A 26,071-nucleotide genomic window follows, 5' to 3' on the forward strand; every position below is an offset into this window, starting at 1 on the left:
TTGTGATAAAGCTCTTACATTTACTTTTAGTGACTCAGCTGATGCTTTAAAAAAAAAAAAATGTACAAAAAGGGAAACACTCAAGGTACAGGGCAGTGGTAGCGTAGTAGTTAAGGAGCTGGGCTAGCATGCAGTAGCCAGAAAGGTTGTGGCTTCCAGCATTATGCCCTTGAGCAAGGCACTTAACCAGAGTTGCTCAGGGGACAATAGCCCTAGTAAAATGATTGACGTAAGTAGCGTAAAGCGTCTGCTAAATTAACTAGAAAAGCACTCAGAGAGCGCAGACCTCCGCCTGTATTGTTCTTCCTACTGTAGGTTGTCATACATTTGAACCTAAACTATTCAGATCGCCACCACGTGGCCATACCATGCCATTACACCCCTAAGCGAAACACATAAACGGCTCTGGAATCCCCGACGGAATTACGGATCACTCCCAAAATGTAATCGTTTCTTCCTTGGGTCATGTCTGACATTCGCTGAAAATTTCAGCAAAATCCATCCATTACTTTTTGAGTTATCTTGCTAACAGACAGACAGACAGACAAACATACGCCGGTCCCCGATGAAAACATAACCTCCTTGGCGGAGGTAATAAATATAAGTGCGACAAGGACATGTTGGTGCAGCAATATACCACTCGATTTTAAGTGGCAGATCTAGAAAGTGATAGTCAAGTGGTAAATGCTAGATTGCAAGCATATCCAATTGCAGGGATTAAAGTTTTCCGGCACCGTGCCGGAATTCCGGCGTGCGGCCATTGACTGCGTTCATTTTTTAAAATATTATTTATTTGTTAACGCCATTGAAAAACACGCAGCATTCGTTAAGCTGAATTTCCTTTCCCTGCTCTCCCTCTCTGTCACTCACGCGTCACGCACCCTTTAATATACACTCACACACACACACTCAGACACAGACACAGAATCCCCTTCGTGCACACCGCGTCTGTCTCCATAACGAGATCATCCCTGGAAGCGCGGTCGCACTAATGCACCTGACGCTGCGGGTGGAAGCATAAGTTCTTCCGCAAATTTTGTAGACTATGCGTGCAACTTTACCAAACCGTATAGAAGTAAACGAATTCTCCTTGGCCCGCTCTCGTGCGCACTCAATGGACACACCCACCCCTCGACATGCACATTTAATCCAAACAAAACATTCACAATCGTAAACGCAATGACGCACAGAAGACGACTAGCTGAATTATTGTTAAATACGGTTAGCATCATTAGTAGGCTATGCTGCACACATCTGATTAAAACTCTGCATTCAAGTTGACTGACCATCTCAATACCAATGTTTTTCAACTCCAAGATTTAAAGGGCCTGTCCCAAGGAGAAAAAGTATGAGCTTACCTTGAAACTTAAACACCCGTGGGGACACTGAACAGTCCAACCAGCTAGAGTATGATAAACTAGCCAACTATGCTACTTTGTTTACAATATTTCGAGGCTTCAATCAAACAGCTGAATTTAAGAGGTGGAGTTGTAATATGAATAGCAGGCTATAAGCTGCATAAAGTTTGCGGTTATGAATATCAGAAATGTCAGTATACAGAATGTATATAAATAATTACACGTGTGTGTGTGTGTGTGTGTGTGTGTGTGTGTGTGCGTGCTTTACATCTTGTTAAAAAAATCATTAAATAAATAAATTCACATTATGTGAAAGCAAAGTGTCAGACATGAGGCGACCACCACATATTGCCTTCTAATCTGTGAGAAACACTGTTATTACTCTTTAGAAAGAGAATCATTGTCTTTTTTTGAATACCTTAACTTAAATGGTTGCAACTAAATCTTATTCTTCAAATGCCTGCCTTCCAATTTCACATACCCTGACAACATGACACCTTATGATTGTAGGTCAATTTGTAACCTGTCAAAGACAAAGATTAGCAGCAAAACTTGATATAAAAAGAAATCCTAAATGCTACATGTAGCATATTGTAGTGTGTTGGACTACTATTGCCACCTATTGGCCTTTCTTGGGGTCCAACATCACAAACAGGCCTGTGTCGTGTGCAAACACTCCAAAAAGTAAACCGGTTTCCAATCGATCGACCAACATAGTGTCGTATAGAGTTGCATGCACAAGTCTAAAAAAGTTCAGGCTCAGGATTTTTTTTTTGCTTTAATCCCTGCAATTGTTGGTAGTGCTAGGAGAGGAGGTACTCTTTGAAGAGCTAGGCCTTTAGGAGTTCTTTGAAGATAGAGATGATTGCCCTGATTACCCACTGTCTTCTACTACTCTCTGCCTGATAGTAGTACAAGATACTAATACTGATAAAGTGAAATAAAATAATACATCTAATGAATCTCTCACTGAAGGAATGCTGTTTTGTAGAAGTGTGTCTGATTTAAAGGTTGACACTGATGGTGTAGATTTTATGTAAAGTAGGGCATTGCATGCATCTTCTTTTGGAGACTATGCAGGTATGTGTTTATAGGTCCTTACTATTAAAGATTGGTCATCCTTAGTCTGGAATAACCAAAAGACCTAGTTTGGAAGATCTGAGGGACCCAGCAGGTTGGTAGAGGTTTAGTAGGTATATTCAGGTTTTAGTCTCTGTCTGAATCACCAAAAACCCAGGAATTTCCTAGGAAAATCACAGTGATGTGTTTGCTGCACTTCTGAAGTAATCTGGTAAGATATTAATGCAGCAAATTTCACTGCTGGTTACGCTCCTGGATGTTGTAAAATTGGAGGTTTGAGAATGGACGTCAATGGGATCCTTTCCAGACAGACATACAGAGCATTATTGGAATTTGGTATTGTTTAATGTTTTTAGCCTACCAGTTTTTAATTTAGTCTGAATTTTAGTGTTAGTCTTGTGTCAAATGTCTAGTTTCAAAATGTTTAGTCTTCGTCACATTTGGTCATTCAAATATGTTTTTTCTTTGTCAAGTTTTAGTCGACAAAAATGCACGTCTTTTTAGTATAGTCAAGGTTTCTTAGTCAAGTTTTAGTGTAAACATTTTAGCCAACATTTTAGTTTGACACATCTCCCCAAGACATTTATTTTCCCCAAATATTTTAGGTCCACAGGGCTTCTCATCAGCTATAATTACTTATTCGAACTATTTGTCAGTCAGTGTGTTTACATGCACAGTTAGATTGAGCTAGTTATAGCTTCGCTACGGGATTTGACTGGACCACTACTCCGTTTACATGATGAAGGAAAACTCCTTTAACACCACAGTTATGGTAGACTGTGCACCTTAGGAGTAGTACCTTTATAAAATGTGCTTTGAGCTCTGATGGATATCTTTCCTTACCAAAAGGCCTGAACTCTTTGACTGGCGAGTGGTTGAGGAGAAGAGTTCAGCATTGGACAGATTGGAACATGCCTTCAGTACGGCAGAAAAACATTTGGGGATTGATAGACTTCTGGATCCAGAAGGTAAGATTGTATAACCTCATAATTTTATGACCAATACCAGGGTGCACTTTGTGAAACAAATTAGGGGGGTTTGGTGCTTTGAAAAAAAAAAAAAAATGTGATTATGACTGTCATGGAGTGGAAGTGTGAGATCGCTAAAGTTTGTCTAGTAATTTACATTATGGCTGGGCAATATGGCTGAACAATAATATTATATTAATAGTCTGTTTCATGACATAAAATACATTGATATTTTGAATTTTCCACTAAATGCCTTGAATTCTCACTTTCACCATTTGGCGTACCATACCAGTCCAATTTCTGCAAATGATCTACATTAAAACATTCTTTGTTATTCACAGGTTGTTTTTATTTTTTGTATCTGCATATAAAAGCAGGGGTGGAAGTAGTAAATTCTTACTTGTCATAGGGACTTCCATGCTAAAATGTCAGCACACCTAAATACATCAGTTGTTTTACAGTGCCTATAGAAAGTCATCATACCCCATTGAAATAGCTACTTTTTTTGTCTAATATCCTGAAATCAAAACCGATTTAAACAATATATTTTTTATTTACAAATTTAGCTGTACAACATCAAAATAATGAAAAAAAGTTCTGAAAATGAATTTAAAAAAATGAAAAACTAGAATAGCAGGGTTGGAAAAGTCATCATACCCCTGATTTAATCATTTGTAGAGCTTCCTTTTATCCTGGCACTGCTGCTATAATTATGACTGCCGCTAGCGTTTTTTTTTTTTTTTTCGTCATCTACTTCCTGAATATTTGGTCAACGATTCCCGGGACACCGTAACAACAGGACACATGAAACTTGGTCGGCATGTAGCCCCAGTAGACTTGTGAAGTAGAAATGTTGTTTGGTCCCTGGGGGCCACTCCACCCCCGCACTGGCCCCCCGAAACCCAAAAAATGCCAAATCGCCCCTATCTTTAGATGAGATGATTTAAACTGCACCAAATTTCATTTGTGTAATTATCCTGACATCCTCTGGGAGTATGCCAAGTTTTGTGGAATTTCATCCATGGGGGGCTATAAAATAAATGAATTTATGTGTACATTTAGTGACTACACCCATTGGCCTGCACGGCGCGCATGCACACACACACACACACACACACACACACACACACACACACAGGAATACACGCACACACACACAAACACACACAAGCATAAACACACACATATACACACACACACACACACACACACACACACACACACACACACACACACATACACACAGGAATACACGCACACACACACACACACACAAGCATATACACACACACACACACACACACACACACACACACACACACACACACATAAATACACACACACACACACACACACACACAGACACATACTGCTACACACACAGTAGACAGGCAGGCATACGCACATACACACGCACCAACACACACAAACAGAAACATGTACACAAACACATGCATAAACACGCCCACATGCATGCACACACACAAAGACACACACACCATTACCCACACACATACACACACTCACACAAGTATATACACAGAGACACATAAAGCACAAGCAGGCAAGCAGACACGCGCGCACACACACACACAGTCTCACACTTTGCTTTCCTCACTGGAAGGCAGCAACAGGTGAGGGTCAACTCTACTCTCTCTAGCATAAAATATATCAATATGGGAGCACCGCAGGGGTGTGTAAGTTCTCCAATTCTCTTCACATTATACACCAATAGTTGTAGAAGTGAGAGCAGTGGGTATTGTGTCATTAAGTTTTCTGATGATACGGCACTATTGAGCCTTCTGTGTACTAACTCAGACACAACTGTGTATCATACAGAGGTACAGCGCATAGTGTCATGGTGTGAGGGTCACAACCTTATTTTAAATGCGAAAAAAAGCAAAAGAGATGATCTTTGATCCCAGGGGTGTAGGTGATCATAAGCCTGTGTCCATCAAAGGACAGGCAGTAGAGCAAGTCACTCAATTTAAATACTTGGGTATCACTTTGGACTGTAAGCTACAGTGGAGCTCTCATGTGGAGTATGTTTGTTCACGCATCTGTCAACGGCTTCATTTTCTGCGTAGACTGAGGGTCCATGGTGTGGATAGGTTCATTATGTTGTTGTTTTATAGAGCTACCATTGAGTCCATAATACGCTATGGCATCACAACATGGTTCTGCAACCTGACCGTAAAAAACAAAGCACAACTCCAGAACCTTGAGAAGAGGGCAGGGAAAATAATGGGGATTCAGCCCCCATCCTCCTTAAAGGAGATCTTTGAGGACTCAGTCAAGAAGTTAGGTCTCAAGATAGCCACAGACCCAACCCATGTCCTAAATATGGAGTATGAGCTGTTGCCTCTGGGCAAAAAGATACCAACTCCCATTCTGTAGGCTTAATCGATTCAAGTTCTCCCTAGTACCATTATCAATTAAGCTACTCAATGATGGAGCAGGGCAATAGTGCAATAACTGAAGGGGCATTTGTGCAATAACTAGTGGCTGGCAGCTTCTTTTTATACTATATTATCTGATGAGCTGTGCTTGTGTTGTGTGTGGGGTGGGGGGGGGGGAGGTATGGGGTGGGTGTGTGCATGCTATAGTGCTTAGTTGTTTTTTACAATGGTGTTGGGGAGGGGGGTACCATACTGTATGTGTTAATGTTTTATGTTGTATGTATGTCATGTTAAAACCTTTGTGTACTGCCGATGCTCCTGTTGCCTAAGACGAATTTCTCTCGTAAGAGAGACAATAAAAAGTACTTACTTACAGTACTTACTTACTTACTTACACACACATAAATACACACACACAGACACATACCTACACACCAGGGGGGTAATTCCATCAACCTTGCTAAAGAAGGCGGCGCTCAACAGAAATAGCCTGGCTTGAACTAGTGTAGACTTTCACTTGAGGCTGAAGCCGTTGCATTAACTCATGCATCTTGCCCTCATTTATTCAAACAAGGCTTAAATCAGCTTCATGTCAGCTCGTGCACGAGGTAGAAAAGTAGACCAAAACCGTAGATTGGCGAAAAGAGGATATATGTCGTAAAATTAAAGGAACACTTCACCGTCTTTTCATATTAAACTACGTTATTCCCTTAACTAAGACGAGTTGATACCTCTCACGTTTCAGTGTGTGCACTCACTGGCTCTGGCACGCGGCGCAACTTTGATAGCACTTAGCTAGCCCAGTTCATTCATTAGGATCCAAACAGAGATGAAGTTAGAAGCGACCAAACACCTCCATGTTTTCCCTATTAAAATACAGTTACACGAGTAGTCACACGACCAAGTATGGTGAGACAAAATAAAACTTGGTGCATTTCTAAGCAGGTAAGAGGGATAATTATATTGTATGGCGCAGTAATATCCTCAGTCTTGCACTTTCAGTTTCACTTTGGAGTGAGGATATTACTGCGCAGAGTCTAAGTGCTCCCAATTGTTATTCCGCCACACAATATGAGACTCTATGTACATGTTTCGACTTTTAATACAAAACATAATCATCAGCCTTTGAGTGAGCCTCTATTTTGATTTTGATATTACAAATAGGCTTATTTTCGTTCTGCTGAAATGGTTGGCTACCATCAGCCCAAGGCCTAAACAGCTACTGTAGGTAAAACCGATTGTTTTTTTTTCCGTACCGACAGTGTTCAGTGACCTCGACAAATGGAGATCTACGTGAAAAATCGACAACAAGGCAAAGACATAATTCTTCTAACAACCTCACACTACACATTTGGCCCTAAAATCGAAAGTTTTCTCTTAATATTAGCACAGCGTGAGGCTGCTTTTTTGTCAATTTCACCCCCTGTTGGATAGTTTTCTTTTGATATATCTTTTACCCTTCTTACTTCCTGGTATTTTATTTCTATGTTGGTACATACTACTTTGATTTTACTTTCATTTTCAATTCTATTTTAGCTCCATCTTAGGACATTTTGTTCCTTTTTTATTATTTGATTATTATTTTTACCTTGTTGTACCTACATGTTACTCTCTTCTGATTATTTTTGTTCTTAGTTGCTATTTTATCCTCACTTTTATTTGTCTTATATTTATTGTAATTATCTATCTGTTAAATCAATCTAGTTTGTTGACCTCAAATGTGAAATACTTTGGGTTAACTTCTCTTGTTTTGAAATGTTATGGTAAATAAAGTGACTTGACATGGTGATACATCAAATTATTTCTACTGATCCCTGTATATCCTCTTCTAGATGTGGCAACTACACATCCTGATAAGAAGTCAATCATCATGTATGTCACATCCCTGTTCCAAGTGCTACCACATCTTCTTACTATGGAAGCCATCCAGGAAGTTGACACCTTACCTGCAACACGTATCACACAAGAGGAGCTCATACAGAGTCACATTCAACATCATTACTCACAGCAGGTATAGTAATCCATTGATAATTCAAAAGAAAACGGTTAATAAATGTTATGCAAAACTAATGTTTATGTTATGCAAAACTAATGTTTTCTGAACATGCTAATGTAATATTATGTATGCTAATTATAATATTATTATATCAATATTATGTAATATTATTAATGTTCCTCAAAGTGAACTGGGGGGAGGGGGGGGGGGGGGGGGGGGCGGCTAGTACAGGATAACATTTGCCTACCCGTCATTGTCAGTGTGTCAAACTCACTTATCACAACATGTGTTAGTAGCTTATTAATTTATAAAGGTAGCTAATTTAGAATGGATGATAAATGTCTATGTAAAACAAATGTTTAACTACAGTTTCAAGTTTTGCAACGCAAAATAGACATGCATCGTTTTCATACACATGGAGGAATACTCAATCAATCTCTATTAGCACTTCTCCTCCCTTTTGCTTGTGCGATTGACACCCACTCTCAGATGATCCTCCAAGGAATGCATATGCATTACCCGGAAAAGCGCAAATAGCCGTTCTCAGCTCCCACGACAGGCAGTCTGCGCTTTTCCGTCAGCACGTCCTGCTCATACCTTGACACGTCTTTACATACACGTTACGCCTGAAATGGACGCAAAAACTTTAATAAATCTGGCCGAGAGTGTTGGCCACTCTTGGCCTTGGCCTATGCCTTCAGGGAATAGTGTGTCCATGAAAGGATGCATGTGGTCTCTAACAATGCTTAGGTACAGTTGTGGTCATTAAAAGACGAATAAAACATAATCTAATGGAAATTCATCTTAATGCCTTAATTAAAAAAATAGGAAAAATCCAACCTTTAAGGACACCAATTTTCTTTGTGAAGGAAAATATTGTAAATGAACAAATGTTCTTCTTTAAGATAAAGGGACTATATACTGTAAGTACCCCTTTGTTAAATTCCCATATAGGCAGTCATATTTAAATTTTCATGGATCCAGGATACTTTGCATCCTGATAAAGTTCCCTTGGCCTTTGGAATTTAAATAGCCCCACATCATAACATACACTTCACCATATATAGAAAGTGCCATGGTTTTATTTCAGCTTGCCTATTAGCCTGTTTGATGCTCATTGAACTCAATGCAAATTAAATCAGCTGAAATAACTGAAATAACTAGACTGAAGATTGATGTTTCCAAAACAATTAAAACATGTTAGAATTATCTAGGCCTTTGCATCTGAATCTGGTTTCTACAGTAATTCTAGACAGTTAATTGGATAAGTCTACTGTATGTGTGCATAAGTGAACCTTTGGGTCTTGTCTATTCCATTGACATTTGGACTGTGATTTTGGGGAGCTCTGATTTATTTAGTGTTGCTCATGAATAAATGTGTTCTATTCAGACAAGTTCAGTTTAACCAAAGGCGTTGCTCATGTTTTGGTACAGTACAACAAATGGCAACATTTAAGTTTAACATTGTTTATAGTCCTTAACAATTATAGTGAATACTACAACTATTACTACTACTACTGCTATTGCTAACGATAATAGTAGTAGTAGTAGTAGTAGTAGTAGTAGTAGTAGTAATAATGATAATAATAATAATAATAATAATAATGATAACAGTTGCTTAAAAAGTCTGTCTGTCTGTCTCTCTCTCTCCCTGTCTTTCTCTCAGATCACAGTGAGTGTTGCTCAGGGTCGGGTGAGCAGCCCGTCCCCTTCAGCTAAGTCCCATTATAAAAGCTATGCCTTCACACAGTCTTCATATATCCAGTCACCTGAGCAAAAGAGGAGTCACTCAGCCACACAGGTGTGTTTATCCCCATGTTGTCTAACCACCTCTAGACCTCAGCAGACTCATCGCTTTAGTTTTTAGTAAATTGTAGTTTGTTAAACAAATGTTTCCCATTGTCCCACAACATCACCTTCTATCCCAAAAGAAGAGATGCTGATGTTTTACTTTGCCATTTTAAGTAGAGCCTTCATTTTTGCTTTTGCATCAGTCATAAGAAATGTTTTTCAGATGTATAGAACATCTGAAAAGGTCAGCAAAGATTAGCAAAGGTTGACTAATAGTGACTGACATTTAACTCCCATTATGATTATATGGAGGAGCTGTCAGGTCAGCTCTGCCGTATTAGTATTGCTGTGGTTTTACTGTATTAGTATCAGTATAACTTTCTATGTGACCCTCAAGTAGCATGAGTTCATTTGTTAAATTTCATGTCATTTCATGAAAGGCCATACAAAAGCCCTCAAAGAAGGTTTGTTTATCAAGTCAAGTCACATTTATTTATAAAGCGCATTTTTGTAAGCACAAAGTGCAAACCCACACAAGTGCACAGACATCAAGACAATAAACAGACATAAATAATTGGTATTAAGCTAATTTTCCACCTCCCCTCGAGCAAAACAATTGATATTTACCCTTTTTCCCATTCATCCAGCCATTCTGTGAGTCTGGCAATACAACTTTTAGCTTCATCCTAGCATAAATCATTGAATTGGTTTAAACGATTAGCGTCTTGCCTGCTAGCCTCAGGTTTAAAAGTGACTCAGATTTCTGGTAATTTTTCCATTATAATGGTAATGTCTCTTCTGAAGTTAGAAAGTGCAATAAGACCAACTGAAAATGAAACCTGGTGATTTTCTACGCTGATTTGACATGGAACTACACTCTCATCTGGCGTAAGCCAGGCTAAAGTCACACAGTGTGTGTCACAATTCCAGTGAAAATAAATGCTGATACATAGGATGACAGGATATTGCACATCCATGAATGAAAATGGGAATACACATATTTGCTTTATATATTTGTACTTTCTGTTACTTATTTTAGTCTGTACTCTTAATATCTCAATATCAATAGGTTTTCCTTTTCCTTTTGTGTTGTGATTAACTAATTTTTCTATGTCTCACCTCTCTATCTCTGCCCTTCTGTCTTTGTTAAATGTGTGGAACAGGAGTTGAGTACTGTGGAGCTTGAGGCATATCAAAGTGCTTTGGAGGAAGTTCTAACATGGCTATTGTCTGCTGAGGATGGCCTACAGTCACAGCCCCCAATTTCTAAGTGTGTGGAAGAGGTCAAAGAGCAGTTCCATACACATGAGGTATAGCTATGTCTGTTCTTTCCTTTAAATGATTATTGTGTCTGCATACAGTCCATGGCCAAGAGCTGATTAGATTTCATAATTTTTTACCCTTTTTGTTTTGAAAATTAATCCTATGATGAATTGAACAGTGTACATTGAAGACCCTTTCAATACAACCTGGAATAGAATATAACAGCAAAACGTCCAGTCACCTTCGAAAATATTGTTTATTCAACACTAGTACTAGCACATGATAACGGACACTTCTAGTCCGATTAGAAATGGAATTACAGCTCGATCAATAAAAACCACGGCTATTCCAGCTAAAGATTCTGAAGCACTTGAGAACAGCTGATCAGAATAGAATGTACCCTGTGTAAATCGATGGTAATGTTCTTTTCAATCAGAATAGTTAAATCAGAATGGAAAAGAGAAAACTGTCCATGTAAACCTGGCTATTGTCATTCAGGGAATGCAGATGGTGATTTTGCAAGTCACTACAGACAAATATGTACTGTAGATGATAGAGTTGTAGATGATGGCGTCATTGTTTAAACACCCCAAGTGATCGATTAGGGAATGCATTTGGGGGCACAATTTTGATGTTTGAGTTGTTATATATTTTTTATGAATGTTTTCATACATTTCATTCACACTTTAGTTTTTATTTTAAAAATAGTCTCACCATCAGACAAAATGCTTTCTGAACTTCTTGCTTTTGTTAATGTTACACTACATCTTAACCTGTATATCTATGTGTGTGTGTGTGTGTGTGTGTGTGTGTGTGTTTGTCTTCAGGGCTACATGATTGAGCTCACCTCTCATCAAGGCAGTGTAGGGAATGTGCTTCAAATGGGAGGGCAAATTCTGGCAGAAGGAAAACTAAGTGAGGAAGAAGAGGGAGAGGTGAGAGAACAGATGAACCTCCTTAATTCACGTTGGGAACACCTGAGAGTAAGCAGCATGGAGAGACAAAGCAGGTATAGTTACTCACACACACACACACACACACACACACACACACACACACACACACACACACACACGCGTAATTTGAAGGGTTCAACAATTTGAAGGTTAGTTTTAGATCCACACTGCAAAAAATACAATTATTATTGTTATTGATCTCATATTAAGATAAAAAAAAATAGTTTTCAGTATGAAGAGACTTATAAATACAAATTTACTCAACATACTGGCAGAAAAAAATGCTTGTTTTTAGGACATATTTGCTTAACACACTGGCAGACAAATCTGCTTGTTTTCAGAATGAGACGTCTTAAAAGAAATCAAACTGTTTTTAAAAGTCAGACGATTTTCTGGGAAAGTCTCTTTATACTGAAAACAATACCAACTAGAAAAGTGCTCAGAGAGCGACGACCTCCGCCTGTATTGTTCCTGTAACTAGGCTCTGAAATGAGATAATTAAATTTTCTATCAAACCTGAAGCCATTCTGAAGCATTCAAATGGTTTTATCCATATTTTTTAAATATTGACATAAGATTAGTAAGTCTTGGTTATATTTTGTTAGATAAGCAGTTTTAGCTGGAGTAAAGTGTTAAACCCAAGGCTTTGAATTCATGGAACAAAAATGAAAACCAGAAACTTTTGATGTTTTGCTAAGACATAAACGAAACCAGAAAATTGCTACATTTGGTTATGTTTCGGAATGGGGACGTTTATCTGAAATAATGGTAGCCTGTTAACACCAGTTTTTCCCCTGTGCAATATGATCGGTGAGGCTCACTTCTGGCTGTTCACTCATCAGGAGAAATGTAATAGAGAAGCTTGCCGCCAGCTGTACAAGCAGAATCTTTTTTAATGGAAGGTTTTGGGCATGTGTTTATAAGTGTAATATTCACAATGCCAGCTACACACCATTGTGGTTTTTGCCAATTGATATTCACAATGACAGCTGTGTAACTTTCCATATTTCAGTTATTTGCATGAATGTAGCTATGTGAGTTGCACAGGCTTTTGGATGCATGTACGAACTGATGCGTTTGTTGACAGGATAGAGACTTACGGAAAATGATATAGGCTAAATGATGACGTCTAATATGATATAAAGTCCTAATGATCAGGGGCCGATTTCCTGATAACATTCACTCCTGAGCTACAAAGACTCCAAAGGTAAACCTTAACAATGTTTACCTTTGAGCATCCTCCACCAGTAGCCTGGGGCCTGTACTACGAAGGGAGCTCAACCTACCCAGATGTAACCCAGGGTTACTTTGCTAAACCGGGGTTGACAAAACCTGGTTATCTTCATTGGCGTTAATCGGTACTACGACGCTGAGTAAAAAGTTGATTTGTTGAACTGGGGTTAACCTCATCGGAGTTGGTGCGCGTTCACATAAAATGGGCGGATTGCCGTGCAAAGCCACCACTTTTAATCATGACGCGATCACGTCATTTTACGGATAAGGAATGCGCAATGATTATAAAAAGTTGCGAGGAATTAAAACCCACTCTATGACACAAATCAAATACGTCGACAGCAAACAAAGCAAGACAAGGCTGTTGGCAACGTATTGCAGATTGGATATATGAAAGTAAAGTTTTATTTCATGTTCCTTAGATAGCCTATGTGTTACGGAGGATTAATAGCTTGCGGAATGTCTGAAATGTGTTGAAATAAAAACATTTTTAGTTCATAAGAGTCCTACAGATGCAACACAATTCACGCCATGTAGATTAATAATGATAATTGAATGTTTAGACCCATTGACTGATTTAGGCTATGCCTAATCCTGTGAACCTTTTAGGTGCAACGGCAGTGCCGCTGGCAGCAGGTGAAAATGAAACTCAAAAACATTCAGAAGGTTTATATAGGCTAGGCCTAGTTATAGCTTGCATTAATATGTCTTAATTATGAAAATATGTTATATTGCCTATGCTTATAGCGTCCACTTTGCCTCGATCAGCTGACAAATGCAACAAATTCCCTCGGCTGAGAATGTATAGGCTATCTTTCATAGAGAATATACTGTATATATGGAGAAAGATTCTGGCGGTCTTTAAAAACCCTTGCCTTGCGAAGAGAGGCGCTTACAATTGGCGCTCCAATAATGGATCTTCCAGGTAGCCTACGTCGACATTGTGGGGTGGTACTTCGCCTATAAAGGGTGTGGTTAACCGCAAACCTCGGGTTAACCAAGAGCATAACCTGCTCGGAGCAGGTTTGAGATGCAGCGTAAATTGCCATGGCAGCATACCTCGGTTAAAACCTATCCACCTCTCGTAGTACGGGTTAACCGGGAAGTTACGCCACACGTCATCAACTTACTCTCGAAGTTACCCAGATAAGCCAGTAACCCCGCTTCGTAGTACAGGCCCCTGAATGCCTAACCAAAAAAACAAAACAGAAACAAAACACACATCATCAACAGAGCATCCTTCACAGGCATTTTAGTGTGGTTATCATCAAGATGACACCTTCCTTCATCTGTATTTCATTGAATAAGGCCCATGACACCTCAAGGAGGCTCAACAATGGGGTCTGGCGTTCCAGACCCACCCCTCTCCAAACTCATAATAAATTGGAACACAGTACAGACAGATACAGCGCCCTCCACAATTATTGGCACCCCTGGTTAAGATGTGTTCTTTAGCTTCTAATAAATTCATTTTTTTTCCAAATAATATAGGACCACAATGAAAAAAAGCATAAAATCCAACCTTTAATACAAGTGCATTTATTTAGAAGGAAAAAAATCCCACATTAAGAAACAATTATTTTACATCAAATCATGTGTGCCACAATTATTGGCACCCCTGATGTTAATGCTTTGTACAACTCCCTTTTGCTAATAAAACAGCACCTAATCTTGTCTTATAATGTTTCACAAGATTAGAGAAAACAGAAAGAGGGATCTTCGACCATTCCTCTTGGCACAAAATCTCCAAATCATCCAACGACCTGGGTTCTCTCCTCTGCACTCTCCTCTTCAACTCACCCCACAGGTTTTCAATGGGGTTGAGGTCTGGGAACTGAGATGGCCATGGTAGGAGCTTGATACGGTGTCTGGTGAACCATTTCTGTGTAGACTTGACCATATGTTTAGGGTCATTATCTTGCTGAAAGACCCAGTGACGATCCATCTTCAGCTTTCGGGCAGAGGCCACCAGATTTTGATTTAAAATGTCCTGGTATTTCAAAGCATTCATGATGCCATGCACCCTAACAAGGTTCCCAGGCCCTTTGGAAGAGAAACAGGCCCACAGCATCACCGATCCTCCCCCATACTTCACAGTGGGCATGAGGTGCTGTTCTGCATACTCATCTTTTTGTTACGCCAGACCCACTTAGAGTGTTTGTTGCCAAAATGCTCTAACTTTGTCTCATCTGACCAAAGCACACGGTCCCAGTTGAAGGCCCAGTACCGCTCCAGACGTTTGTGCTTATGATTTTGAGGGAGAAAGGTTTTTTTCCCTGAATGCCTCCCAAACAACTTGTTGCCATGTAGATAGCGCCTGATGGTTGTTTTGGAGACTTTGTGACCCCAAGATGCAACCAGTTGATGCAATTCTGTAACAGTGAGTTTTGGAGATTTTTTTATTTCTCTTACCATCCTCCTCACTGTGCGTGGTGGCAAAATAAACTTGCGTCCTCTTCCAGGCTTGTTTACCACTGTTCCAGTTGTTTTAAACTTCTTAACGATTCCTCTGACCATAGATATGGGCAGGTGCGCGAGTGGCTATTTTCTTATAGCCATTGCCTTACTTGTGAAGGTCGACACACATCTGCCTTACTTGAACAGTGTGTTCCTTTGTCTTTCCCATGTTGAAGAGAAATGGCCTCTGTGTCACGTCATATTGATAGCCCAGGGAAACAGGATGTTAAGAATTACTAATTAAATGTTCCTACATACGACTACGACTTTGTAAACTACTGTAGAAATGACAGAAATGACAGAAATACTTAAATTACATTTATTTCCTAGGAATTGTTAGGGGTGCCAATAATTGTGGAACAGGTGATTTTATGAAGAATAATTATTTCTTAATGTGGGATTTTTTTCCTTCTAAATAAATGCACTTGTATTAAAGGTTGGATTTTTACGCTTTTTTTCATTGTGGTCCTATATTATTTGGAAAAAAAATGAATTTATTAGAAGCTAAAGAACACATCTTAACCTGGGGTGCCAATAATTGTGGAGGGCGCTGTACATCAAGAAGTACCACATCAGAAACACTGTACCAAGATTTCACATATCAATTGTCAATTCAGGTCATAACATGACCCCAGTCTGACAGCAGTGAAAAGTGAGCATAACCTGCTTCAATGTACAAACCATAGTATAACTGTACTGTAGATTGTATTTACATTTGTTTTGTGGTATTAATAGTATACTTCCTTCCAGGCTCCATGAAGTTCTGATGGAACTGCAACACCAGCAGCTGAAGCAGCTCGCTGATTGGCTAGAATTAACAGAAGGCCGAATCAAACGGATGGGGGCTCAGACACTTGGACCAGACTTGGAAAATATTAAGCAACAAGTAGAGGAACATAAAGTAGGTCTGATGTCAGTTTAGGACAGTACTGCATATTCAAAAGTAAAGGGACAATTGCTGCCAGTTTCAATGTTCAGTTGGACGTAAAGAGTCACTGTGTCATTGGAATTTGTTTTGTGTACTTTGCGTAATGAGTCATGAGTCATGCATTTGGGTTTAATCTCAACTGTTTTGTGACAAGGTGGCAGGTATTAGTATGCATGCCACAGGCAATAAGGTATATTGGAAGGGGAAAGGTGTGTTTTGCATAACCTTTGTGTAAGTGACTGTGATCATTTCTGATGAGAAATTGAGTTTCTCAAATTGATGTTCTGTATCTTCAGGCATAGTAAACAAATAACAGAAACATGTAACAACAAACTCTCTGCAGCGGCGAGATCACAACAAATTATTGGTACAATGAATGTACTGTATTCATAGCACATCACATCATTGGCACAACATATTCACATGTGGAATTTTTGCCATGGAAGGGGCAGGATATTTGTAGCCAGCCAACTGCTACATTATGAACAAACCCCATGTCTTTCTATGGATGGTTTTTGAGTCTCTGGTTAAGCATCATGGGCAATTGACACACAACCATTGATGAGTATTTCATATGCGATAACTTTGCTTTCTGACCTACTTTGCACTTTGCTCGCCTTACAAATTTGGACTCTTTATGTTTATCTGTACCAGATTTGTGAAAAAATCTCTGACTTCAAATTATACCGATATACATTTGTGACTTTTGGCGACAAGTGAAGTGCAGTGAAACTTCCGGTGCCCTTGATACGGGACACACTGCAAAAAATAAAACCATAGTAAGAAGTTTTATTAATCTTATAGGATCAAAAATATCTAGACTTACCTAGTGCCCTCTCAAAAGATCGTTTTGGTTTAATTCAAGAAGACTTTGACTTACTTTAATGAGTCTTATCAAGACAAATTTACTCAACGCACTGGCAGACAAATTTGCTTGTTTTAGGACAGATTTACTTACAGTAAAGGGCCGTTCACACCAAGAACGATAACGATAACGATAACGATAACTATAACCATAACGATAAAAGCGTCCAGACTGGCCAACGATAAGAAAAGTCTCTCCTCATGTTAATGAATGTGATGGCTAGAATATTATGGGTTCTGATTGGCTGTTAGCTTTTTATCGTTCTCAAAATCGCTCTGAAAGTGATCAACAACGATATCGTTCTTCATGTTGTTATCGTTATAGTTTAGGTGTGAACGTTGCCATTCATATTAACGAGAGCGATATTTATTTATAGTTATCGTTATCGTTATCATTCTTGGTGTGAACAGGCCTTAACACATTGGAAGACAAATTTACTTGTTTTCATGATGATACGTCTTAAAAGAAGTCAAACTCTTCTTATATGGAGTCAAGTGAGTTTATGAGAAAGTGCTAGGTAAGTCTCTTTATACTGAAAACATACCAACTATATTTGAAAAGATGAATAACACTTGGTTAAATTTTATTAGAGTTTTTGCAGTGCATAAAGTATGTATTTTCTTAACTGCTTAGAAAAAGGGAAAACGTTTGCCGTCATAGTTCGCTAGTTATATAAAAAATCATATTTTATAAAAATATATTTTCACAGCACATAGACTGTGTTGTACAGTATAATCTCTAACTGCTTAATTAGTGAACACAATTGTGTGTTTGCTATAATCACTAGCCTTTTACTGAAACAGCATAAAAGCTAATTCAGCGATCGGCTAGGTCTGATAGCTTTTCATCCATGGCCGTTTCACCCGATACTGACAAATATTTCAAAGAAATGTTGCATCATTTGTTTGGATTTCCAGAAAATATTAAGAGTCTTTCATTTTGTCATTATAGCTTTTGCAAGAAGATCTTGAACTGGAGCAGGTTAAGGTAAACTCACTGACTCATATGGTGGTTGTTGTGGATGAGACAAGTGGAGATCATGCTACTGCTGCGCTGGAGGAGAAACTGAAGGTGAATAGTGTTTCCTTTTTTTTTTTATGTTCAACATGGTATGTAAAAACTCACTAAAAACTTCACTAAAAAGTGCTATACAATCTATGTGTGTTAAAACAGCTTATTATACGGCTCTCTAGAACAGTGGTTCTCAAAGTGGGGTCCGGGGACCCCTTGGGGTCCGTGACCCATAGCCAAGGGGTCCGCAAAATAATTTGCTTGAAATTATAAAGTTAACATTTTAAAAATATGATGCCCTTTTCACCCATAAAACAAGCAAATTGTGTCTATTTGGTCCTAACTTGGGATAGTGGACCCGGCCACAACCTCAGAGAATACGAATGGTTAACTGTTACGGTTATAAGGGGGTCCTCGGAAAATGTTATCCCCTAAAAGGGGTCCTTGGAACCAAAAACATTGAGAACCCCTGCTCTAGAATGTTGAGGGAGCTCCCATTCACTTTGAATGGGCCTCTCAACGTTCTACCGGTCAGTTATTTTTTGCATAATGACCGCTCCGAAGGTATAATGACCGCTGCCAATGGCAACGGGTTCACTCCGCTAGTTGTTGCGGAAGCCACGAAACGGTAGCCAAGTCATTGCTAAAGACACATTGAGATGAGTTTCTTTTCTCGTTTTGGCAAGTAGCCGTATAATAAGCGCGATAATGTATAGAACGCCGGTCATTATCGGAAAATAATTCCCTTCAGGACGGAGCAAAACCCCTCCGCTGCGCGTCGGGGTTCAGTTCATCCTGTCGGGAATTATTTCCGATAATGACCAGCGTTCTATACATTATCCCTTACATAATCATCCAGATATACAGGATCCAAGCAAACATGTAACAATCTAACTGTTTTCATATGTTCAGTATGTTTAAATAGTCTCAGTTTTGCCCAAAAATATTTATAAGCTGTATACTTACAGTATATGTTGACTTCACATAGAAGGTTCATTTCTACACATTTTCATGGCCATGAAAGATCTTCAATTTGTCTTAGATCATTTTTTCAACCAATGCTGTTTTTTGAACCAGTACTCTTCATAAATGTTTTAACTTTTGTGCTATGAAATAAACCAGCCAGGATTTCGAACTGAACAAAACTGCACCATCAACTGGGTTTATAATGCTCAAACAGAAATTGCAAGATAAAAAGATAATGATAATGGCCGAGTTTCCCAGATTCGTTAAGAAGCTCTGAAGAAGCTTCTTTGGCTTGATCTTAAGGTTCTCCTAAGAAGGCAGTTAAGAACGCGTCTGGGAAGCATCCAAATCTTAGCACTCCTTCTTAGCCAAACCCTTCTTAAGAGCCTTAAGTCCTTAAGAAAGATTGAATCTGGGAAACGCGGCCAATGACAGTGATCTCATCAAAATATTGGAAACAAGACTTTATTAGGCAATAGATGAAAACAGAGAAATTCAGTATTTCAGTGCCTTTAATTTCTCATCATGATTACACGAATACAAGGTTAATGGTTCATGAGTTCATCAAGGCCGTGGCCCCTCAACTAAGGTTGTCTTGGTGTGCTGCCCTTTCATTTGGCATCTTTCATATGTCCTCTCTCCTTCTAGCTGTTGTAGCTTCCAGCAGCATAATCACTGCACTACAACTTCCCTTCACTTTACTTCAACAAAAGTCAAACAAATTAAGTCAGGGTTAAGGTGGAGGATGTAAGGTTGCACAATGAGCAAGCAAGCAAGCCATCCCAAACCAAAACTAAAAGACCCCAAATTACTGTATATAAACCCCAAACCACAACACTTGTCATAGGGGTAAGGGTAATGGGTCAGTAGTCGTTCAGGCATGAAACTGGTGATTGTTCAGGCAGGGGGATAATTGTTGTGAACTTTTTATCATACGGGTTCTGTCACTGAAGCCAAATTAAAGACATGACCAATTGTTGGTTCCTACAGCATCTTGGAAACCGCTGGGCTGCCATCTGTAAATGGACGGAAGAACGTTGGGTCCTTTTACAGGAAGTCCTTCTGAAGTGGCAGGATTTCGCAGAAGCACAGGTATACTAATTCCTGTCACCTACAGAATAATTGCCACTCCTTAACTTAACTCTGGAATAAAAACAACCAAGGGTCTATTTACGGTAGTTAACAAGTTCAAACTTTTGATTAAGAGCAAAATTATGTGAATTGAGTTTTGAGCAAGACTGCTTTTTGCAATATCACTGAATGGTCTTATATTGAAAGCTAAAGGGGTAGCCAGTCTTCAAAAAACAAACACTATTTTATACACTGACAATGCTCAAAAATATATCTACACTATAACTACTGTAGTAGTGTGGTTAGAGTCTTTACAGACAACCCGAAGTATTGTACACTTTGAAAGTGTACCAGAAAGGTTATAGCAAAACCTGTATCTGTAGGAAGAACATTTCCTGGCTTCCTGGTTCAGTAGTGTCAAATCAGATCAGGCTGAACGTACAGTATAGTAAGGAATGTTTGTATTGTAAGATTCAACCGGATCTGCACAATACTATATTTGTCAGAGAGATGGGCCAGTTCAGCATGATATGACCATATATCTTGCATTGTGTTGTTTCTGTTTTATCATTTGCTGTTTTAATGTGTGTGTGTGTGTGTGTGTGTGTGTGTGTGTGTGTGTGGGGGGGGGGGGGGGGGGGTGTATGGGGGTATTTGTCTGTCTGTCTGTCTTTACAGTGTGAGTTTGAAAGATGGTTAACGCAGAAGGAGCAGCAGGTGAAGATGCAGCAGAGTGGTGATGCAGCAACCAGACTCAGAAACCTTGCTGTAAGTCTGTGCTTATTACGCTCTATTGTAAAACAGCTCCTGGTTGAGCAACATTCTTGCAGTAGAAATAGGCAGAAATTCTTTGAAACAAAAAATCTAGCTTTGACTTAAAGCAGCACTAGGCAGCAATTTGCCATTTTTGATGTATGCTTCAAAGGCAGCTAGTATTGCTGTAGCCATTGTCATTCTGACTTGCCATCTAGACTATTCACAAGTTGATGATATTCAAAAATGTGAGTATAAAAATGCCACGTGAAAAATAGACTGGTAACCCAAACAACAATCTATTACTTAAATACAAACCTTGTTGCGCCATTTCATAGAGAAACTATTGAGATTTGCTTTGTAGTGGCACATGACTTGGGAAGAATAGGAAGAATAGAGTACTTTGGCCTTAGTGGGGTCATAGGGCCCTCGAGAAGTATGTGTGTCGATGATGTTTTAAAAGTGTGTATATGTCTACACAGCTGCTGAAAGCAGAACTGGAAGTGAAGCAGCGTTCTCTTGACCACCTCCGCTCCTTGAGCCAGGCCCTTATCTGCAGTGTCAAAAATAAGGAAGTAGCTCAAAAATTGGAAGCACGGATGGAAAACTTAAACCAACGTTGGGACTGCCTTCAACTACAGCTTCTTGAGAAAAGTACTACACAGGTATTTATTTCCTCTCAACGAAAAGTGCTTAGCTCTATGTTCCAGGCTTCACCCTGGCATAAGACCATTTCCTTGAAGTAATACAGTGGTACTTCAGGTAACAATCTCATGGCTTAATTTGCCATATGTATTATCAATATCAACAGAAGTTTTTGAAGTACCAAAGTCAAATTCCTTGTTTTTTAATGCAAACCTGGCCAATAAAGCTGACTTGATTCTGATACAACTATTTTTCTTTCCCCAGATTGCACCATCTGTCAGATCACAGACAACATCACAGACAGAGGTCAAGCAAACTGTCATGGCATCTGTAACTAAAGTTACTACTCGAGAGAAAGTCATGATGAAATACTCAAAGGAGAAACTGCCCTCCTCTCCTCCCCAGAAGAAAAGACAGATTGTAGTTGACGCTGAGCTCCAGAAACGGTATGTGAGTTTTCTTATATCACAAGAAACTGATATTCAAATTTGCAATTGCTGTGTTGCATCCATTACAAACAAAGCATGCCATCTAAATGTCTGGGTTTGGGGAGGGCACAAAATGCTCTACTGAATAAGCATGAAGTCGAACCTTTAGATGAAAAACACTTTAATAATCAAAATAAATATACCGCTAATGAAGTATGCTTTTGACAATCAAACATAAATCATCACCTGTAACTCTGTGACATCAGGACAGAAATTGTCTTAATCTTGAATCTTTAGATGCATTTTCTTAATACATTGGCAGATGTATTAAGACATGTAAGCTCAATGTAAGTATCTTTATGCTAAAAACAATACTAACTAGATTGTTTATCTTAATATAAAAGTATATCTGAAACAGCTTTTATTACTTCTACTTTATGGGCAAAAAACAAACTAAAGGATTTTATAAAGCAGACGGCTTGGAGCTTGGCAACAAGATGTAGGAAATAATGACAGGAAAAGAAAGTTGCTTGAACATTGTTTAATTGTACAGATGAATACAACTACTCCCAGCAGTGCGTATTTAAAAAAAAAAATGTATTCATTGATAATAGAATTTGTTGCTGTTGTTTGACAGCTTTGACATGGACTTCACTGAGATTCACAGCTTCATCACTCGTGCAGAGGCCATTCTCAAAAGCCCAGAGTTCTCTGTGTCCCGCAAAGAGAGAAATCTGTCAGACCTGCAAGACAAAGTGCTGGTATGGATATTTATGCACACAAACACATGACACACACACACACACACACACACACACCCTTAGTAGAAAAGTTGGACTTGATTGACTTGATTTACTAGATATTTGAAGAAATATTTATATGCCTTCATCTGTGTTCATTATCAGGCAATAGAACGAGAGAGACCAGACAAGTTCCGGAAGCTTCAAGAAGCTACACGGTCAGCTCAGGCTCTCATGGATCAACATGATGAAGGTAATTCTTGCTAGAGCAGAATACTGACTCACCATGTTCTCACCATTGCCTCTGTTGTAATTGTTTGTGAAATAATAAAACAAAACAATGTTTTCTACAATATTATTACCTGGAAAAAATACATAGCAAAGTAAGTCACACCCATAAATGCACGTTGTCATAGATTTTTCCAGAGATGATGCCTCTCCAACTAAATCTGTTTCTGTAGAAAAGAGGGCCAAGAACACCATTACACAAAACATGAACCAGTGGGAATTCATTCTCGGATTTTACCATCAACCTGAACCAATCTCCAAGCACTAGTTTTATGTCTATGGTTCTGAGCAGACACCAAGCGACTTTCAATAACATCAATAAACATTACATTCGAATTAATAGTCAGTAGCAAACATATTTTGGGGATGCCGTTAATCTAGCATTAGGTTACATCCTGAGAGCCGTTCTAAACTACACTCTAGGTTCATTGCTTGCCAGCTCATCCATGGGTAGCATCTCTCACTTGCATGTCTCTTAAGGGACGTTCACACCCAGAATAATAATTATAATGATAATTATCATGAAATATCATCAAAATTATGAAAAAATAGGAAATACTTCCAATTTCAATGTGAGTACACCTATCAAATGCAAATGAAATGTACTTAAATACATTCCAAGTGAGAGATGCTAGCACCATGGATAAGTTTCTTCTCTCACTCTGAGAACAAAATCTCCACTTCACAAGCATCTACATACATACACCAAAGTTTTCAGTCTCATACCTAACCATGTTCTGAAGGTTTTTACAGAGGGGTTTGTTAATATATTATTCCTGCCCAGATTTATATGACATTTTATTCAAAAAAACATCGCGAAAATTTGAAAGGCTCGTAGTATTTGCTGATTTACTGAATAACTAAACGAGATATCCATAATTCCCTTTGTAAAATACTTTTAATCTCCTATGTCAACAAAATGAAAAGAAAAAACTGAAACTGGCTTTATCCAATGTTCAGATTTTATCTTTTTAAGTTTATGCAAATCAGTGCATATTTAATTGCATACTATCTACTTTGCATATTCAAACATTACATTTCAGAAAACTTGTAATACATTTATTTTTTTTATTGATCTAAGTATTCAACTGGTGAAGTTTCATAGTGATATCTGCTTCATAGTGAAATTGCCCAAGGGATATCACCGGGCACCCTCTTAAATCTTAAAGATGTACCCCTAGTCTACTAGATTCTGCAAAAAAAAACTTTAACCGACAAAACCAGGTCTGATCCCATGGCTGCCTGACTATAACTGCGCGTTCATTTCAAAACATTGCAACATGAAATGCCTTAAAATTCTTTGAGATCTCAAAAGTCCTAGAAAATCACTAAAATGTGTTTTGGGCCCTCCCCATACGAAGATCTAGTGGACAATCTTTTTTTTATCATTACAAAATATACATTGAAAGAATAAGTCATTATGCAAGTACTTTTACTTAAGCACATTTAAAGCAGGTTTTTTTTTTTTACTTTTACTGAAGTAGGGCTGTCAGTGTGGTATTTCTACTTTTACTAGAGTCAATGTTTCTCTGGTTATTTGTACTTTTACTTAAGCACTGAATTGCAGTCCTTCTTCCAACACTGCCAATCGCTGAAGTATCCCTTCTTGATTGGCTATTCAAACAGGAAGCATCAAATTTGTCTCAAATTTTTTTTGTAGCTCTATAAAAACGATCTGCACATACATTTTCTGTTTTGATAGTTTGATTTCCCTTAATATGTAATTTCAATTCAAATGTGCATTTTTGCTCTCCTGTGTCATCATGTCCAACATTAGTGTTTGTTGTTCTCTTATCTCTCTGCAGGGGGTCCCATAACAGAGAATATTTATATGGCAGCACAACAGCTGAGCAGTCGCTGGGAGGCATTCTGTGCCCTGTTAGTTGAACGACTTGCCTGGTTAGACTATCAGAGCCGTATTCTGGCCTTCTACAACCTTTACCAACTACTGGAGCAAAGTGTGGCTTCTGCAGACAGCTGGATCAAGTTGACGCCACTGCCCCCCAGTGAACCTGAGCCGATCAGAAACCAGCTTGACCGTTGCAGGGTAATACTGACATCCCTACGTTCTCCTAGAGGAATCGTGTCTGAACACGTGTCTGTGTATGCACATAAATTCTACATGTAGATTTGGAACAATTACTGTGAAAACCATGTACACTACAGGATCTCCAGGGCTCCAGACTAACTTTTTGCGTTGGTTGCACTGGTGCACCTACTGTAGCTATTTTTTTTAGGTCCACCAGCACCAGGCAATGCCCTGATGAAGGTCTATTATATAAGGACCGAAAGCTTGGTAGTAAAATACACATTCTTTTTTTTGCATGGATCCAAGTGTGCATAGATTTTTCTCCCTAGATATTTTACAGACGTTTTTCTGGCACCTTGGTGTTTGAGAGGGCGGGGTGTAGTACTCTAGAACTAGGTGAACCAGCACAAAATGTAGGTGCACCCACATTTTCCATTGCATCCCCTTTAATGCCAAAATGTCACTTTTTTTATTGCTCTCCTTTCATATAATGTGAATGATTTTTTAACCTTATGAGCCTGACGGACGCAAAGTGTGTCAAAAAACACACCCATTCTTCTCTGTTACATTGCTCAGTGATTATTCGCAGCACGATGAGACCTTTATTGCACAAAAGAGCAGAAGTGGGGCTTTTCAACGAGACTAGACACTGTCTGTTCGATCAAGTATGAAAATACAAAAAAAAATCATGAAGTTAAATCAAAGTATATCATATTTACAGTCTATTGCTCTGCGTTCATATCTATCCTCCTACTCTGGATGAAAGAAACACCTTTTAGGAACCCTGGAACAGACCTCAGGCAAGTTGTCTAAATTGTAGGCCTGAGGCTGTTTGACCTTAATATG

At 38.8% G+C, this 26,071-nt stretch overlaps 1 protein-coding gene across 1 annotated transcript in view; it reads left to right on the plus strand.

Annotated features, from left to right (window-relative positions):
• Positions 1 to 26,071, plus strand: part of dmd (dystrophin) — a 168,529-nt gene that overhangs the window by 20,454 nt on the left and 122,004 nt on the right. The window contains exons 6-19 of the mRNA XM_062517487.1: positions 3,288 to 3,406; positions 7,638 to 7,816; positions 9,468 to 9,602; positions 10,756 to 10,902; positions 11,683 to 11,864; positions 16,252 to 16,402; positions 18,246 to 18,365; positions 20,262 to 20,363; positions 21,021 to 21,110; positions 21,578 to 21,760; positions 22,005 to 22,186; positions 22,806 to 22,929; positions 23,074 to 23,161; positions 25,002 to 25,243. Coding sequence (XP_062373471.1) covers positions 3,288 to 3,406; positions 7,638 to 7,816; positions 9,468 to 9,602; positions 10,756 to 10,902; positions 11,683 to 11,864; positions 16,252 to 16,402; positions 18,246 to 18,365; positions 20,262 to 20,363; positions 21,021 to 21,110; positions 21,578 to 21,760; positions 22,005 to 22,186; positions 22,806 to 22,929; positions 23,074 to 23,161; positions 25,002 to 25,243 — 2,044 coding nt within the window. The remainder of the gene's footprint in view (positions 1 to 3,287; positions 3,407 to 7,637; positions 7,817 to 9,467; positions 9,603 to 10,755; positions 10,903 to 11,682; positions 11,865 to 16,251; positions 16,403 to 18,245; positions 18,366 to 20,261; positions 20,364 to 21,020; positions 21,111 to 21,577; positions 21,761 to 22,004; positions 22,187 to 22,805; positions 22,930 to 23,073; positions 23,162 to 25,001; positions 25,244 to 26,071) is intronic.

Source organism: Sardina pilchardus, chromosome 17, assembly GCF_963854185.1.
Source record: "Sardina pilchardus chromosome 17, fSarPil1.1, whole genome shotgun sequence".
Classification (NCBI taxonomy): Eukaryota; Metazoa; Chordata; class Actinopteri; order Clupeiformes; family Clupeidae; genus Sardina; species Sardina pilchardus.